Source organism: Columba livia, chromosome 5 (genome assembly GCF_036013475.1).
Source record: "Columba livia isolate bColLiv1 breed racing homer chromosome 5, bColLiv1.pat.W.v2, whole genome shotgun sequence".
In the NCBI taxonomy this organism is placed as follows: Eukaryota; Metazoa; Chordata; class Aves; order Columbiformes; family Columbidae; genus Columba; species Columba livia.
Window position 1 is genome coordinate 50,200,264 of NC_088606.1, and position 14,067 is coordinate 50,214,330.

At 46.4% G+C, this 14,067-nt stretch overlaps 1 protein-coding gene across 10 annotated transcripts in view; it reads left to right on the forward strand.

Annotated features, from left to right (window-relative positions):
• CD151 (CD151 molecule (Raph blood group)) overlaps positions 1-14,067 on the forward strand; it is a 38,379-nt gene that overhangs the window by 12,717 nt on the left and 11,595 nt on the right. For 9 of the 10 annotated variants that reach the window (XM_065066089.1, XM_065066081.1, XM_065066087.1 and 6 more), the window contains exons 2-4: positions 4,131-4,250; positions 10,689-10,792; positions 11,937-12,128. In XM_065066089.1, coding sequence (XP_064922161.1) covers positions 10,709-10,792; positions 11,937-12,128 — 276 coding nt within the window. In that variant the 5' untranslated portion in view covers positions 4,131-4,250; positions 10,689-10,708. Of the gene's footprint in view, positions 1-4,129; positions 4,251-10,688; positions 10,793-11,936; positions 12,129-14,067 lie in introns of all 10 variants that reach the window. The other variant, XM_065066083.1, reaches the window with a different exon arrangement.

Here is a 14,067-nt window from a genome sequence, read left to right on the forward strand (position 1 = left end):
ACATGCTGAGATGGAAAGCAAAGCGCTGAGCTTTGCATTCTGGTTCGGCCTCCTCTTAAAGGAGAGGAGTATGGAAGCAGCATGAAGCAGATAGATAAATGGTAGGGCACAGGGGCTGCTCAAGAAGAGTTTGGGCCCAGCCTTTGGGCCTGAAGATGCTTCAGAGCTATTGCTTGTTTTGCAGGTGACTGCACTGGCTGTGCCTTTCCTCCTCTCTCCAGTTACTCAGAAATCCCCCCTATCTGATCTTCAATTAATGTCTCCAGGATGTTGTTTGGCCTGCTTGTCAATGGCTCAAGTACTGGGATTTCCACTGTTTCTCTCAAGAGATGTTTTTATGGTCTAGAGGCTACATAGCAATGTGAACCAACAAGTTTCTAGCTCTTACCAGAGCATTCCTTTCCATAGTGAATAGAAGCAGGGCTAATCCAAGCCATTTTAAATGAAGGTGTGTCATCAATACTATGCTATGTAAAGGCCTGCAAGGAACGTCCCCTTAAAGATAACAGGAAGTTAAAATGGTTATGAATTGTGTTAGATTAGATCCACTAATAAAAAGTGACTTTTTCTTCTTCCCGAGTGGTTTGTAAATACTCCATTATCCCACCCAGGGAAGTCAGGAAGTATTACTGCTTCCGCACCCTAGTACAGTCAATAGATAAGAGTTTAAGCCTTAGGCTGTGAAGTAAGTCAGTGTCAGGGTATAGGTCAAATGATCATTAATTCAGTATCCAAACAGACACGTTAGGGAGGAAGAATTACTGTTTTCTTCCCCTTGCCATGCTGCCGCCTGCAATTGCAATGGAAACAGATTGCAGGGAGGATTGAACCTGCCTGCTGTAGGATGAGGGTGAGATGGCCGAGGATGTAGCAGTACAAACAATTATTAAAAGTTTGGGACCCTCTGTCTTAGAATATCAGGGGATAGAGTGGATATTTGAGACCATTTTCCAGTAGAGCAGCCTTATGCAGCCTAGCTGTCTCCACAGAAATGACAAGCCATGGGACAACAAGCCAAGCTTAGAGGGATGAGGTGCTAGCAAGGGTCCTCAGGCTGTTGCTCTGTGTTGTGGTGGGTGTGCTAGAGCACACTTGAAGTCTTACAGAAATTAGTCAGGGGCTCCTGAGGTAAAAGGAGCCAACAGGGAAAAGACAGCAAGAGATGAGCACGGATGAGTCAAGATCTGCTGGTCAAACTAAAGGGCAAGAAGGAAGTGCACAGGCAATGGAAGAAGGGCTGGGTATCCTGGGAAGATATCCTGGGACACTGCCTGGTTGTGTAGGTATGGTGTCAGGAAGGCCAAGGCACAACTGGAGCTGAACTCCGTCAGGGATGCAAAGAATAATAAGGGCTTCTATAGGTATGTCTGCCAGAAAAGGAAGACATGAGCAAGACTGGCAAACTGGTAACAATGGACAAGGAGAAGGCTGAGGTACTGAACAACTTCTTTGCCTCAGTCTTCACTGGCAAGCTCTCTTCCCACACCTCTCAAGTGGATGGACCTCAAGGCTCCCGCAGTTCCTCCCACTGTAAGAGAAGATAAGGTTCATGACCACCTGAGGAACCTGAACATACATAAGTCTATGGGACCTGATAAGATGCTTCCCAAAGTCATCATGGAATTGGCTGATGCAGTTGCCAAGCCACTCTCCATGATATTCAAAAAGTCATGACAGTCAGGTAAAGTCCCCGGTGACTGGAAAAATGGTAACATCACACTAGTTTCTGGGAGCTATTGACGTGTCAGCCTCACCTCTGTGCTTGGGAAGATTGTGGAACAGATCCTCCTACAAGCTATGTTAAGGCACATGGAGAACAGGGAGGTGATTTGAGACAACCAGCATGACTTCACCAAGGACAAGTATTGCCTGACCAATTTAGTGGGCTTCTATGGTGGCATGACTACATCAGTGGACAAGGGAAGAGCTATGGTTGTCATCTGTCTGGTCTTCTGTAAAGCCTTTGGCACAGCCCTCCACATTTTATTATCTCTAAATTGGAGAGGTATGGATTTGACGGATGGACTGTTTGGTGGATAAGGAATTGGCTGGATGGTCGCATTCAGAGAGTAGTGGTCAACGGCTCAGGGTGCGGATGGAGATAAGTGACAAGTGGTGTCCCCCAGCGGTCTGTACTGGAACCAGTATTGTTGAGTATCTTCATCAATGACATAGACAAGTGCACAAGCACACTCTCAGCAAGTTTGTGGATGACACCAAGCTGAGTGGTGCAGTTGACAGGCCTGAGGGACAGAATGCCATCCAGAGGGACCCGGACAAGCTCAAGAACTATGCCTGTGTGAACCCCATGATGTCCTGCACCTGAGCCAGGGCAACTCCAGGTATTAGTACAGCCTGGGGGATGAAGGGATTGAGAGCAGCCCTGTGGAGAAGGACTTGGGGATACTGGTGGATGGAAAGCTGGACATGACCCACAATGTGCACTTGCTGTCCAGAAGGCCAGTTGTATCTTGGGCTCCATCAAAAGGAATGTGGCCAGGAGGTCGAGGGAGGTGATCCTGCTCCTCTACTCTGCTCTGGTGAGACCCAACCTGGGGTATGGCATCCAACTCTGGAACCCTCAGTACAGGAAAGACATGGACCTGTTGGAGAGGGGCTAGAGGAGGCCACCAAGATTATCAGAGTGCTGGAACACCTCTGCTGTGAGGACAGGCTGAGAGAGTTGGGGTTGTTCGGCCTGGAGGAGAGAGAAGACTCTGGGGAGACCTTATTGCAGCCTTTCAGTACTTGAACGGGGCCTATAAGAAACATGGAGACAGACTTTTTAGTAGAGCCTGAAAGAGGGTAGATTCAGGCTAGATATAAGGAAGAATTTTTTTCGATGGGGGTGGTGAAACACTGGAACACATTGCCCAGAGAGGTGGAAGATGCCCTGTCCCTGGAAACAGTCAAAGTTAGGTTGGATGGGGCAGCCCAATCTATTTGAAGGTATTCCTGCTTGTTGCAGGGGGATTGTACTAGGTGACCTTTAAAGATCCCTTCCAAACCAAACCATTCTATGATAAATGTAGTAAGATGGCAGAGAAGTAACTCCTCTTAAGTTTGAAGGCACATTCCAGTGGCTTCTTGCTTATCTGAGGAAAGTATTGTGCATTTACACTGGGAGGTTGAAGCCTTGCTCTAGGAGGGCTGGCAGTGACAATGAATTCGGGGGAGCTGTTCTCCAGAAGAGCCTGCTGTGGTGCTTAGAACCTGTGTCTTAATTATGCTTCACCAGGGATAGAGGCTGAAGAACACAGTGACTTCCTAGTGCACTTTTTCTCTGCAGGGGCCCTGCTCTGGTTTGTGCTCTGTATCCTGGGGCTTGTAAGCCCTGGGAGCAGAGGATGGATGTATCCATTGAGTTATGGTACTCTCTGCCCACCTCCCTGGAAGCTCCCATGGGAGAGCTTGAAGCAAAGATCACTTGGAGGCACTAATAGCATCTAGTGCAGCTTCACTTACGCAGAAGGGTCTTCTTTCTGAGCTTTCTCATGGAGTTACTTTCAGGCCTCTTGCACCAGAATGAGCTGTTGTGGTGCGTACATAGCCTTGACAGAAATGATAGCAGCATTTGCAGGATGCAGCAGTGAATATAAATGTGTTCTGACAGCTTCCTATCATCAGAAGGTCTTCACACTCTCCTCTGCTACAGTTTGGCTTTCCCCTGTTATCCAGTGCACAATTTCATTAAATGCATTTGTTAACTTGTATTCTGAAATCATGCACTCTTTGTTAAAAGGGGGACTTGATAGCAAAGTGTATTATCAAATATTGATTTCCAGAATAAACTTTGACATAGTTCAAAGATGAGGACATACTTCTTAGCAGGGCCTGTTAGGATAGGGTAATGGTTTTAAACTAAGGGAGGGAAGATCAGGCTGGACTTCAGGAAGAAATTTTTTTACAACAAGGGTGGTAAAATACTGGAATGTGTTGCCTGTAGAGGTGGGGGATGCCCCATCCCTGGAGACATTCAGGGCCAGGCTGGACGGAGCTCTGAGCAACCTGATCTAGTTGAAGATGTCCCTGCTCATTGCAGGGGGGTTGGACTAGATGACCTTTGAAGCCCCCTTCCAACCCAAACTATTCTATGATTCATTATTCTCTGCATCTCTTTTGTTTTTCAGCTTTCTGCTTTCCTGAATCCAGCAGAGGACCAGAGCCAGCAAGAAAAGAGGGGTGGAAGAAAGCACTTGAAGAGGACTGAACATTTGCTTTGGCGCTGTGAGCTGCTTTGGTGGTGGAAGGTCAGTGTGAAGGGTGTTGACCCAAGTTGGCCATAGGTTTGGGGTGGATAAGGCACTCAATAGTTGTGTAAATCAGAGGTCTTCTCCTGGGAAGGCTTTACTTACTGAATTCTGGCTGCTTTCTGGGCTGTATGAGGTCTGCTGGCAAGTCGATATGTAGCTGGAGGCCTTTTCTGAGGATGTTCTGTGGGGTAAGTTAAGTGGTTGTGTTAGTATTTCATCTTACAGAGGGGGAACTTAGGTCATGCTTCCAAAGATTGGACTTTAGCCTTGCTGGAGAATGAGGTTTTCAGTCAGTTTGCTGAAGATAATAGGTGATTGGCCCACACCTGCATTGCACATACCAAGGGAGGACATCTGCTTGCTTTGTTTGCTAAGAACTGCCTCAGGGTCAGGGTTGTCTGGCCTAGCTCAGACTCCAGCATAGCTGAACCTTGCCCTCCAGGCCTGTACTGTGCCCACTGGGTGCGGGAGGTGGCTGTATTGGCAGGGGGCTGACGATGTTGGACTTGCGGCCCTTTGGGAGCTGCGCTTTCATAGCAGCATAGGTGCAGCAGAATTTTCTGCAGGTTGTCTTTCTGGTGTGTGTTGGCAAAGAGGTTAGAGGCTATCTCACTTCTGGCATACAAGTTATCTAAGAAATAGATGTCGCTGATGCGTTGGATTAAAAATTCAGTACTTAAAAATAATGATGCTTTTAATGGGCTGGGAGCTATTTCATTTGCTTTGGCATTGTTTCTTCCCATCCATCAGATGCTGCTTTCAGGCAGGTAATGCAGAAAAAGCCTGCAGGCCTGGCTTTCTGTGCTGTTTAATTAAGTACTGTTACTGTGCAAGTTCAGGCAAATGTACCAAGCAACGTCTGTGATGACTCACTGACTGTCTGGCCAGCAGGAGTGTGTGTGTTTGTGCATGCCACGTGCTTTCTGAGTTGGGATGTAGGTGTGTGCCTTGTATGTGCCTTTGGGCCTGCAAATAAAAATACAGTGGTCTGACGTGGGATAACCAGACCAAGTCCTGCCATTGAGATTTTAGGTGGCTCAGCACAATGAAGTAGCTGTTTGTGCAGTGCTTGTCTTCCCAGGTCCTCACCATCGGGAACTGGAGCCAAACTTGCTCAACTTCTGGTACGTTCCTGTTGTTCCGTTTGTCCTAAGTGTTTAGTCTCACTAGGATGAGAGCCCAAGAAAATGGGATAGAATGGTTTCAGTTTTGGAGTGACCCCTGCCTTGCCTGGTAGTCATGCACTGTGTATTCTTACCCAGCTGGGAGGTTGTGGCTTGCAGTCAGAGCAGAATGAGTTCACTTTTTTTTTTCCCTCCTCTTCTTTTTTCCTCCTCGAGATGTTTGTAGAGGTGGGTCATCCTTTCCTTCTAGCTTGTCAAGTAGGTGCTTCAATATTGCTCCATTCTTTCCTATTTCATTACTAGCATCTTGCAATCTTTGATATATTTGAGCCAGCATGGCTTGTAAATGGTTGCCAGAATCACTTTACCAGACAATCCTGTCATTGTAAGTGTGGGTTTTACTAACCCCAGAATAGGTTGTTCCAGTTCACTGGCCAAAGTAGCCTATACTGGCAAAGGCACTTTTGAGGCAGTGCAATTACCATAGGGCTTTTGCCAATACACCAGTCACCTGGAGCCTGTCATGCCTCACAGCTGGCATTCCTGTCAGCAGGGGTACTCGATGAAGATCCGTACATCATCACTGGGTTTAGAGAAAAATGAGGGTCCTGTGTTGGACTGGAAGAGCAGAGGCAAGGGGCAGACTAAGGGACTTGCCCATGGCCATGCACGAAGTCAGTGTCAGAGTGGAGAACTGGATTCAAGCTGTTCAACCCCCACTTTTTTGAATTAATTTTCAAACTGTTACACCTTCCTTTCATGTACAGGTTCTGTCACACTGAGTTTGTCCTTGTGTTTTATTCTCATCTTTGTGTATTTTGTTTTAGTTAGAGCGTTATTTCTCCTTATTGCTTATATTGCAGTGTGTGTGGGCATAGCAGGAACCTGTTGTTGATTTCTGGCAAATTACATAAAAATACTTCTCTTCATTTTATGACTAAATTTCACAGCTTGTATCCTGTGATTGCTTGCTTAAATTTAACTTGCTGATGAAGCTGCTGTCTATTGGACTGAACCAAGAGAACTTCTTTTTGGAGATGCTTTTGGTCTTCTAACCACTTTTTCAGTTAGTAAAGTGCTTCCTGTTATGAAGCTCATGTCTATGTAATATGCTTTTATGCATTTGTAAATACAGCTCTGTGGCACAGCTTGCTGTTTTCTGTCCACTGGAGAGCTTGTTTGTAATTATCGATAAGACCTTTGCCTTGATGTTTTTAAGTATAACCATGTATTTTAATTAACATTGCTGCTTCTTGTCTGTTTTCAAGAGTGATTTGTGTACTTCTGAGGGTCTGTTATGAAGATGACTAAAGCCAAGAGAGCCTCATCATGTCAGTGAGTTTGGGATGAGGCCTCCCCATTGTTCATCCCAATGTTACGGCGCAGATCAACACCTCTGTGCTTTTTGGGACCACGAGGCTCAGAGCCTAAAGTCACCGTTAGCCTGTGAGGCAGGTTGTGGCTCCTCTCTCCACTGCCTGGGCTCTTTGGCACAGGCATTTCACCAGTGTCTCCTGCCCTCACTTGCTTTCCATAATGACCAGCATAGCTCCCTAAAGCCTGACCCAGTCTTTGCAGGCAGTGGGAGGCGGCAAGCCACCCTGTGTGAGGCAAGGAGCACAAACGTATAACTTCCAAAAAAAGGATCTGGAGGAAGCTGCCTTTCCCCAAATAGCTTGCTGCGTGGGTCAATATGCATGCAGAGGCAGCCAGTGCCATCAGCTCTACTCCTGCTGGGGAAGGACAGATCAAACAGGAGACAGCCCTGATTGCTTTCTGATTCATGGCCTGCCATCCCAGCATGAATCTCCATGCTTTATAAATATGCAGCTGTTCTCTGCCAGCTTTCTGGGAACAGGCAGATCTTCTCCTCCCAGCAGCGAAGCCAAGCTGCTTGAAAGGCCTGTACGTGATGCTCAGCAGAGCGAGACATGCGTTCTGGAGGGGGTTTCAGACTGACTGTCACCAGTGCAAGTGTGGTCTCAGATGTGTGTCTGCCCAGTCCTCACCCAGAACAAGGTGCAGCTTGGTCTGTGATTTCTGAGCTCTCAGATCAGAAGGAAGGACAAGTTAGCATCCCTTGCTGGGGCCCAGCACCTGCTGAATGGTGATACATGGAAATACCTGTAGTGGCTCTTTTTTGAGCAGGGGGATGGGAAAGGTTCTTGAAATCTTCTGGAGCAAGAAAGAAACTGGGCAGTGAAACCAACCCAAGGACAGTAAGCATTGTTACCATCTTCCGTCTATCAGTGCTATTGCACCAGGGTCAGTCTCAGCAAACCTGTGGTGTATTTTCGTCTACATATGGCCCTCATGCTAGAAGGGGTGGGCAGAAAGCCAAGTGTAGCCCTTAGAGTCTGTTACTGGAGCACATCTCCCAGGTCTGGGCTGAGGTACCTGTGTTGGGTTCTGCAGGCCATGTGTGGCTGTGAGAACCTGCCTTGCTGCTGCCATCCCTGTTCTGTGGCTAAATGAAGCCTCTGGGAGCTGTAAATTTTTCACCTTTCACAAATGGTGCTTTCACAGGCTGTCTTCTCAGTGAGACTTTACGAGTCTGTTCAGTGCAGACCACCAGCATCCATTCCTTCCTGCTGCCCTGGGCCTTTTTGTGCTGCAATGTGGTAATTAATCTGAGCATTGCTGGAGGTTCTGATCTCTTCTGAAGATAATTGTGAAGAGTAATTCTCCTCGATAGATGCCATCATCTCAGAGCTGTTCCCTTTGCCAGTAGAACAGCCTTCTGCTGCCAGCTGTTGTTGCCAGATGTTATTCTAGAGAAAAATGTTTTCTTTTGAAATGGTGGTGGGGGACAGGCATGAGTGGGACTGCTGACACACTCTCACCCTTGCCTTCCCTGTTAGCTTCGTTTATTAGTTTCTAAAGCACAGGCCAGGCTGGGGTTTCGAGTGGGCTGACATGAAGCAAAAAGAAACAGTTCCCTTGCAAATAAAATACAATTATGTTGTAGAATAAGCAGCTGCTGTTCCCAGTCTTGGTTCATCCAGCTCTAAAGCCATATGTTAGCAATGTAGCAGCAAAGATAATACTGACAGATTCAGCCTGATAGGCACTTGATGTGCAGCCTGGCTGTGTGTACCTGTTGCTCGCTTTCTTTATTGTCAGGTGTTTTGCAGTGTGCTTACCAAAGTAGATGAGTGTCTGTACTGCATTGCTGGGTTTTAGCTGCAGTAGGTCCCCAGAGGAAGCTTGCATCACTTGCGGGAAGAAGTTTTGTAATCTAAGTGTGCATGAACTGAATGCCTCTGGAAAAGAGGACGGGCTGTTTGCCTCCCTGCTTCCAGGGAAATTGCTGCCTTAGGAAAACATTTTGCTCTGATATGGGTGCAAGATATTTTTATCATTCCCTTCTGGCTGGTAGTGGGGAGGAAAGGGATGATTTTTTAAGTGAATGCAGGAGAGGTGGTGTGGATTTGGTTGCAACTCTGGAAACTTCCTCACACAGATGATGCTGGCAGCGATGCTCTGGGCAGTGCCTTTATCTTGTCTGCCTGGTCAGTCAGTGGTGAGAATTTTTTTGAGAGATTCAGACCTTCTGGCATCAACAGGAGGCAGTGAAGTGACATGGAGCTGCAGTTGCTGCAGACCTACTTCTGAGAAACCTGCTCAAGAGTGTAGCAGATCTGTAACGCTGCACTAGGAGTGACCCACTGTCGTGGTTTGACCCGAGCTAGCAGTACAACCACAATAGCAGCTCACTTTCCCCGCTCCCCACCCCCCACAACAGGGGAGAGAGATTGCAAGGGAAGGGAGAAACTTGGATTGAGATAAATGCAGTTTAATAAAATAACAAAATACTAATACATTACTAGTAAATATATATGTGTGTGTATATATATATATATATATATATATATAAATAAAAGATACTCAAGGCAATTCCTCATGAGCTCTGTCCACAACTGAGCAGCCAGTCCTAGCAAGCCACACATGGTCCCAAAGCTGATCCCACAGAGAAAAAAGAGAGGAAAAAGGCAGAAAAGCCCAGAGCCTCTGCAAAATGGCAAAAGGCTGGGCTAAAAACTCCCCTGGCTGCAACAAAAAAGAGTGAAGGAAAAAAAACAATGCGCGCGAGAGAAAGTGCCCAAGAGAGCAAGCAGAAGGCCCAACTCTCCTTATATCTGAAGCATGACGCAGTGGGATGGAATACTCTCATTGATCAGTCTGGATGTCAGTCAAGCTTTGCCCGGTCCACGTCCATCTTCCTTGATGTCTCACACCTGTGGGCAGAGCACTCAGAATGTCCTTGGCTCTCAGACTGGAGCAATTAAAAACATTAACTCTGTGCTGGGGTGTTATCTTCTTGTTCTCAAATTAAGTCCAAATAATGAGCGTGCTAGCTATGAAAAAGAAAGGTTTCTAAGTGCATGAAGAAGACTAACCCATTTTCAGTCAAACCAGTACACCCACAACTCTCATTTGCTGTGTATTTTCAGTGACGTTTTACTGTGTCAGGTCATCTGAAGCCAGTGGTTATGTTTCTTCCACTCAGTAGGGAAGACAGCTGGCCAACGAGAAGGGCCATGAGATAAAAGGAAAGTGAAGAGAATTAATTACTACAACATATTGCTGCAGTTCAAAAAAAAAAGGGCACTTGAGTGGATAACAAGTACATTCCAAGCTACAGCTGTAAAGATTAAAAATAACCCAGACTTACAGAGGGGTCTATTTAAGGCAGTGGTAAGTAATGCCACTGAGTAAAGAATATTCTTTGGAGACAGGTTATCCATAAATGTCAAAGACAGAGGTTTCTGCTGCTGCCTTCAGAAGCAGCATTTACAGGCTTCAGTCAGGAGCCAGGTACTGGGATTTTTCTGGATAACAGGTTTGGGATTTTGTTTATTTCAGTTCAAATAGGAGGAAGTGAGCATGAACTATACTGAAGTTTCCTCACTGTAACATTGATCACAGTTCATGGTTTTGGCTTGACAGCTTCCACAACGATAGGTCTGATCCCTCTGCTGCAAGTACTGATCTAAAGGAAAATTAGTCTCCAAAAGTTGACAGCAAGATGGGGAGAGAGAAGGAGGATGAAGGCAGTACAGGAAGGCCATCTGCCTCCCTTTCACACTGTGTGAGGTCTTGTGCTGTGTAGGTCACCCAAATGGGTACAAGAGCTCTTTAAGCAAGCCCTGTCTAGAATCCCTGAAGTCAGTTGAATGGCTTGCTCACTGGCTTACTTCAGCAGAAGGTCAGAAGTGTGAGTTTTTGCAGGAGGAGAGTAGTAATGCTGGCCTTTTGGGAGAAAGGGTGTGATAACTGATTGACTCAAGCTTTCCGATTTTTTTTTCAGGAACTTGCTGAGCCAGAAAGATGCGTGAGTATACAGAAAAGAAGGAAACATGTGGGGCCATCTGTCTCAAGTACCTGCTCTTCATCTTCAACTTCTTTTTCTGGGTAAGAAACTTCAGTCTATTTCAGAGGCACTGAGATGGCACTGCAGTTTTGGTGTCGGGTGCAGAAATCTTGGGCTTGATTAATTCTTTGGCAAAAAGCGCTGACATCAGTAGGACACAAATGTCATCCTGTGGGGTGAAATCTCATCCTTTGGGCTTGCCTGCCCAGGCTGCAGAAGTTATGGTTTGGCACTGTAGTCTCTGGTTGTTTCTAGGTTATGTAGCCAACTATGGAAAATAACAGGGAGCCTGAAAACATGCTTTGTTTTTTCACCTGGCTTGCTTTTTCAGAGAGCCTGAGGACTGCATTGTCTTGCCATTCCTGCTGTCAAAATGGCAGAGGGAGTCCTGGCAGTGGAGTGGGACAGCTAGAGCAAGGGTAACAAACTACCTTCCTGCAGCTGGGTCCATGCTAGAGCTTTCTAGAGTTGTGCTTTCCATCAGAAAGTTACTGATGCCAAGGGATTGTTCTTTGCTGCCTGGGACAGAGCATTGGAGTGTCCAGGTCAGACCTTTAAGGATAACTGTCTGAGCTTACTAGAAGCTGCATAAAACCCTCCAGAAACACAAGGCTTGCAAAGAGAGTAGAGACTGCTAGGAGTCTGACTGGTTTCTCCATGTTCATTTGCTGCAAGGGCTAGAGTTAACCAGCCAGGCTGTTTAGCTCCTTGACTGCTTTCTCCCCATATGTATAGTCTAGGAAGGAGATGATGAGCATGGTTGTCATTTATGGGTAGTATTGCTGCCTGACAAACAGTGGAAAGATTGCTGATGTAAAGCTGTTGTCTTGCCCTCTATTGCTAGGTAGCACCCCAATAGATTTGACATTTTTTCATATTTGCCCAGATAATGGTGTGGCTACTTTTGGAAAGGCTCTGGTTCAAGTACGAATTGCTGTGCACAGGTAGGCGCTTCAGAGAGCTTTCATCTCAGGCTGCTTGGGGTGATCAGCTGGCCACCTTGACGCCCAGACCCTCCCAGAGCACTGGGGCCTGCTCCTGGTCCCTGTGAGACCTCTGGGAGTCCTGCGTTTAGTGTGGATCATCTTTGCTTACAGAGCTGGTATTCCAAGTCCAGTTCCTCTAGGAGGTGAGCAAGTTCATGCATCAAATGGCCTTAATTTGCTTGCTACTCTCTCTACCCAGCTGGCTGGCGGGGCTGTGATGGCCGTGGGCGCCTGGACCCTTGCTGAGAAGAGTGACTACATCAGCCTGCTCTCCTCCAGCACGTATTCGGCAACTGCTTATATTCTGGTGGTGGCTGGGGTGGTTGTCATGGTTACCGGCATCCTTGGTTGCTGTGCTACCTTCAAAGAGCGTCGGAATTTGCTAAGAGTGGTAAGTTTTGCTTGGTTATTTTGTTTGGGGGAGGATTCACCCCATTTTCTCTTGAACCATGCTGGAAAGGAGGGAAACATCTTGGTTGTGTTCTGCACCGACCTTATTTGTTTGTCCTAGAGTAAATACCACTAAGGCCTCCAGCTCTGAACAGCAGTGCTGTCCTCGTCCTAGGGGACAGGTTCTACTGGAGAACATTTCCTTTCATCTACCCAAAGAATGTGCTTACCACTGCATGGTTCAAAAGTACAAAGCATAGCCATAATACCTATATTTTGTGTAAGAACACCTATTTGAAACTATTCAAAACAAAATACTATGGCTTTTGTCTCTTCCTTCTTCCTGCCCATCCCATATTCTCTTTTGGAAAACTGGAAGAGAGAGGAAACTATGAGAGACAAAACTGGCTTTTAATGACAGTAGGTTCAAGCCAAATTAACATGCTTTTTCACTTGCTTGTCAAAAATCAGCATATTTCTGGTGAGTATGTTCTTTAATTGCAAAAATTTTAGTTTTGCTTCCACAAAAGAAGCCACACTGTTTTGATAATCTGCTGCTTTTTTGTATGCCTTTCCCCGGGTTACTTTCTGCTCACCCACATTGACTGAAGTTTTCAACCAGCCCTAGGGATTCTATTCTGCTTCCTCCCTCTCAAATTTCCCTTTCAGTCTGGAGCATGGCAGTAGTCCCTTTCAGTATCCAGGCTGCCGTGGTGAGTGCAGTGACTGAAATAACGATCAGTGGCTCTTTGCTTTCACAGTTACAGAAAAGGATACTTCAGCAACTCTTCACCAGGTCCTTCCCTTGCAAATTCCTGTTCACCTGAGTGTCCCATTTCCCCTCTTGGTTTGGATAGAGGAGGAGAAATAGGAGTTGCAAGCAAGGCCTGGTATTCCCTGTGAGAGGCAGAGTAGGGCCAGGAAGGGAGAATAAAACACAGAGGACACAGTAAGTGCATTGCTGTGCTTGTTCATTAGGCTCCTGGTCTGTAGCTGTCGTTTTGGCCTTGCTTTACTTACCCTCCATTCCTTTGTCTTTTTGCCTCAGCCAGAAGCTATGGTTGAAAATCCAGTGGGGTTTTCTTTGTTATTCTGCTACAGAAAAATAATAATTGTCCCTTGGGAACAAAAGATCACTCTGTCTCCTTACACCATGCTTCCTTTCAGAGTGGCTGGTTGTGACAGGCCTATTGTTTCTTCTTGCCTGTGCTCTGCTCTGAGTGCCAGTGAGTAATCTGCACTAGGGATAGGGCTGGTTGAGCCTGGCTGGAGTCCTTCGCCAGCTTTGAGCTCAGACAGTAATCCTGGCAGCTTCACAGTTCATGCCTTGGGGCCTCTGCCAGTGTGTCCCAATTTCTGTCTTTACCAGAGGACCACGTAAATATGTGAGAAAGGACTGTAATCAGCACTGTCTGCTCTCCCCAGTGCTTCCTTGGTGCTTTTAAAAATCAGTTATCGACAGCTTTGGCTGCTGTTTGTAAAATGCATATCTGGTTTTTAGTTTGTTTTTCTGTTGGAAGACTCAGGAAGCTGTGAAATTTTTTGCTGCCTTTCTATTTAACTATGAGTTTTATAGGCTCACTTCAAGGCTTTTCGTAGTATTTCATTGCTCATCACCCACAGCTGCACCTTTTTTCTTTTTGGTCATTGCTTATTTACTTTCCTGTGTGCCTCCCTTAGCCAGGTGATGTGCTGAAGTTTGGGCAGCAGATACGGAGTTTCTCTGGCTCCATGAACATCCAGGGCAGTGGATCTGCAGCCTGACTGGCTGTGGTGCTACAGTCCAGCTCTTCACAAGCACACATACCACTACTGTATTGTGCTTTGATCGAGATGCATGCCTGCATACACAAACTTTACATGTAGAAAACTTTACATGTAAAGAAAGAAGGTGACTTTCTTCAGGCTTGGCCTCTCACACTGCCACTCCAGCTAGCTAG